This window comes from Echinops telfairi, unplaced genomic scaffold (assembly GCF_000313985.2).
Source record: "Echinops telfairi isolate 266 unplaced genomic scaffold, ASM31398v2 ScPeMD7_1;HRSCAF=3_0, whole genome shotgun sequence".
In the NCBI taxonomy this organism is placed as follows: domain Eukaryota; kingdom Metazoa; phylum Chordata; class Mammalia; order Afrosoricida; family Tenrecidae; genus Echinops; species Echinops telfairi.
Genome location: NW_022103896.1, coordinates 74,140,424 through 74,143,990, shown reverse-complemented (window position 1 = coordinate 74,143,990; position 3,567 = coordinate 74,140,424). Strand labels below are relative to the sequence as shown.

General features: G+C 44.5%; 1 protein-coding gene across 5 annotated transcripts in view; it reads left to right on the top strand.

Moving 5' to 3' along the window:
* Positions 1–346: 346 nt before the first annotated feature.
* TRIM55 (tripartite motif containing 55) overlaps positions 347–3,567 on the top strand; it is an 81,585-nt gene continuing 78,364 nt past the window's right edge. For 3 of the 5 annotated variants that reach the window (XM_045287436.1, XM_004697540.2, XM_045287434.1), the window contains exons 1-2: positions 347–659; positions 1,217–1,389. In XM_045287436.1, the coding sequence (XP_045143371.1) occupies positions 492–659; positions 1,217–1,389 (341 nt within the window). In that variant the 5' untranslated portion in view covers positions 347–491. The remainder of the gene's footprint in view (positions 660–1,216; positions 1,390–3,567) is intronic. The other 2 variants (XM_013007204.2, XM_045287439.1) reach the window with 1 other exon arrangement.

Sequence of the window (3,567 nt, the reverse complement as noted above, 5' to 3'; positions counted from 1 at the left end):
CAGTCACGGTACTGTCAGCCTCTTGGGCTGCCTTCGGCCCTTCCTGGAGAAACCCATCAACAAGTTCTTATTGAGTGCTCACCCAGGCTGTGGCTCAGTTACCAGGCATGCACATTTGCATTTGTTGTTGACAACTGTCAGCTTCGACCTCCTCCTCCTTATAACCCCTGTCTAAAAGGGGTTTGTAATCCCCCTTCCCACCCACTCTCTTTTCTCCTGGGGCAGGAATGTTGACTCCCGCTCTCTGTCACCTGTCAGAATCTATCTCCCTGTCACTGGCTTATATGGACAAGACAGCCACCACCACGTGACCCCTGGCAGCTAAAAACAGCTCAGGCACCCACTCTGAACTGGGACCTGAAACAATGTCTGCCTCGGAACGAAACGCTGAGGATACCTGATCACACAATCCTTGGAGTTGTTTCCAGGAAACCCTTGCAGAAACTCATCTGGATCGCCCTTTCCCTGCAGCACACCCCAACGGCCAGGAGATGAGCGCGTCTCTGAACTACAAGTCTTTTTCCAAAGAGCAGCAGACCATGGATAACTTGGAGAAGCAACTCATCTGCCCCATCTGCTTAGAGATGTTCACGAAGCCTGTGGTCATTCTCCCCTGTCAGCATAACCTGTGCAGGAAATGCGCCAGTGATATCTTCCAGGTAGGTTTGTTCGGAAATCTGGAGAGTGGTAAAGATCGTCTCCTCTCAGAATCAAATGCTTAGTATCGAGAAAAATTCCTTTAGGAAGCTTTAAAAGATGCATTTGTTTTCAAGAAAAGCTCATGTTTTCCAGTGATTGGCTTTTGTGGTTTGCTCTCAGCCTCCTCCATATGCCCGATTCTAGTTTTATTTCAATACTAAGAACCATTTGTTTTTTTAAAAAAACTAAATTACCAAATGTGGTTCAAAAATGTAAACAAATTACTATCCAAAACATGAATGTTGAAATTTCTGGATGATATCTACGGTTATGACACTTTGGATGGAAGAGCATCTTAGGAAAAAAACATAGATATAGTACACGTAGTTTCCTATGAAGAAATGTTGGCCTTGTATTTTAGAACCAGTGGCTGGTAAGGCCCTGAGAAATTATCTTCGGGCTGAGATGAAAGTAGAAACGAAGTTGTCTGTAGTGATGGACGGCGAGACAAAGGTCTCAGAACAGCTCCCTGTGGTTCTTTCTACTCAACCCCTCACTTCTTGTCTGGCAAGAGCAGGCCTCTAACCCGTACCTGCCCACCAGAGGAGGCAGCACCGTGGCGTCAGGGGGCCGGTTCCGCTGCCCATCCTGCAGACACGAGGTGGTTTTGGACAGACATGGGGTGTACGGACTTCAGCGGAATCTGCTGGTGGAAAATATCATCGACATCTACAAGCAGGAGTCCACAAGGTAACACTCTGGGTGTGACAGATCGCTTAAACGTGTCTTTGCTTGTGTGTTTGTGTGTGTGTGTATGTTTGTTTGTTTGAGTGACTCGCTGAATACTTGCTTACCAGTCACAGGCTCATTATTCTATACGAAAATGTCTTTCCAGGGGAAACAAGGGAGGGAGATAAGTAGCTCATGGGAGGAGAAAGGAGTACCGGTGCTAGAGCTTCTAGCAGCTTGAGAATGACACGAATCCATTCCTGCCTCTCACTCAGCTTAAAGCCTTGGGTTATGTACGTATTGTACACTTGTCCTTCACAAGTCCTTAGCAGCTCCAGTCATAAATAGCAGGAAAACGCTAGCGAAAAACTTCACAGAACATTAATAGCAGTGGCACCTTCCAAGGTAGCCTGTTCCCATTTTAGATAACCTTATCTTAACTTTTATTAGAAGAGAGCAATAAAAACAAGCTTCCCTAACCTAGTTGGTCATCATGGACTCCCTCGGAAGTTGCAAAGCAAGAAATGTAGTCCTGGCCTTTAAGGATGCCAAGTTTAGAGAATCGGTGAAAAAGTGAAGATGGGGAGTTCAAATTGTTATCTCCAGTTCATTTTTCCTTCACACGCTTGCCACTTACTTGTTGATTGAGTGACTTAGTAGCTATATCCAGCCATTGGGCAGAAAGCAAGCAAGCAAGCAAGCTTCTGATGCATCAGCCCTTGCCTATAGAGGCTATTTCCTAGAGACAACACGGTGAGAGTTCATTCTTAGAAGGCATGCAGAAGGCATGGCATGAGGAACCCTTTCAATTGTACATAGGCCAGTCAAGTCCACAAGACTTGGTAGCAATATTGAGACCATATTGTAATGGCCTTGGTAGTGATTCTTATTAGTGGAAATGTATTGTCTTTGTGGAACATCTGCTGGGCTCTGAGGACCTGTACTTTTAGAGAAAATCAGTTTATATGGCCAACACCTAATTAGCTATAATACCCATAATTATTAAGGGTATTACTTCCTGCTTAAAATTCAAAACTAAATTAGGTAGTACCAAAATATGGGCTGGATAAGGGATGAGGAAAAAATGCTGATGACATGTTTCAGAAATCCAGGGTCTTCTGTCTCCCTTACTTCTAAAGTTTCCTGAAAAGGAAAGTGGTGTTGTTGGACAGGTCTGAGCTCACTGTGTATCATTACGTAGTAATACACATGCACACTCTGCATCTTAAGAAAATGAGCCAAGCAATTAATAACCAACCGAGGCTTATGGGAGTTTATACACTAACTAGGAGCCCGATGGCATAGTGGGTTTCATGTTGAGTTGTTAACTGCAAGTGGGTGGTTCGAACCTACCAACTGCTCCCCAGGAGAAAAATGAGGCTTTCTGCTCTGGTAATGATGTAGAGCCTTAGAAACCCGCCGTGGTAGTTCTGCCCTTCCCTATGTGGTCTCTGTGAGTCAGAAGTAGCTCCTGGGAGTGGATGTGGTAGTTGCTTTGGAGATAGTACCTGTTTCAGTACCAACTACAGTGCCTGGCACATAAAAGGTACTGCATGGGCACCAGTCGACTAAGCGACACTGCAAATATTCTTACATGTCCTATTGCAAAGGTTTTCTACTTTACTCCTTCTCACAGTGGGAGCTTGAAATCTGTGAAAAAAATAACAGTAATTGTTGGGCAATTCCAAGAAGAGGAGACGTTAAAAGTTGTAGCATTAGTAAAACAACAAACCACATCCTTATCTTAACCATAACTCTGCATGGTACATCTGCTAGAAATAGTACCCAAATTACATAAAAGCAATGAACTAACTTTCTATCAATGGAACTCACAGCTGAATGGACTAATGGTGTTTTTGTCATTATCCAATTCTTCTTAGGCTGTTGCTTCTTGAACTTGAGATTTGCCTTTGGGACATTTTTACTTAGTAACCAAACCACAAATTGCCCAGAGGTCCTGGACACATGTCTGGGCATAAACTCAGTTGTCCCCTGAGGGCTGGCAGCTTTACCAAATCACAGTCATGAGCCCGCAGGGCATATTAGACGTCCTGAGAATAACCTTGATCTTACAGAGTGAGATGAGCCCAGCTTTGGTCACAATCAGAGGGGGTGGGATTGAAGGAGAAGGTTGTCAATAACAGACTAGTCCCCAGCCCTGGACAACACTGTGAGTAGCTGTTCAACTCTGCCCCTCTA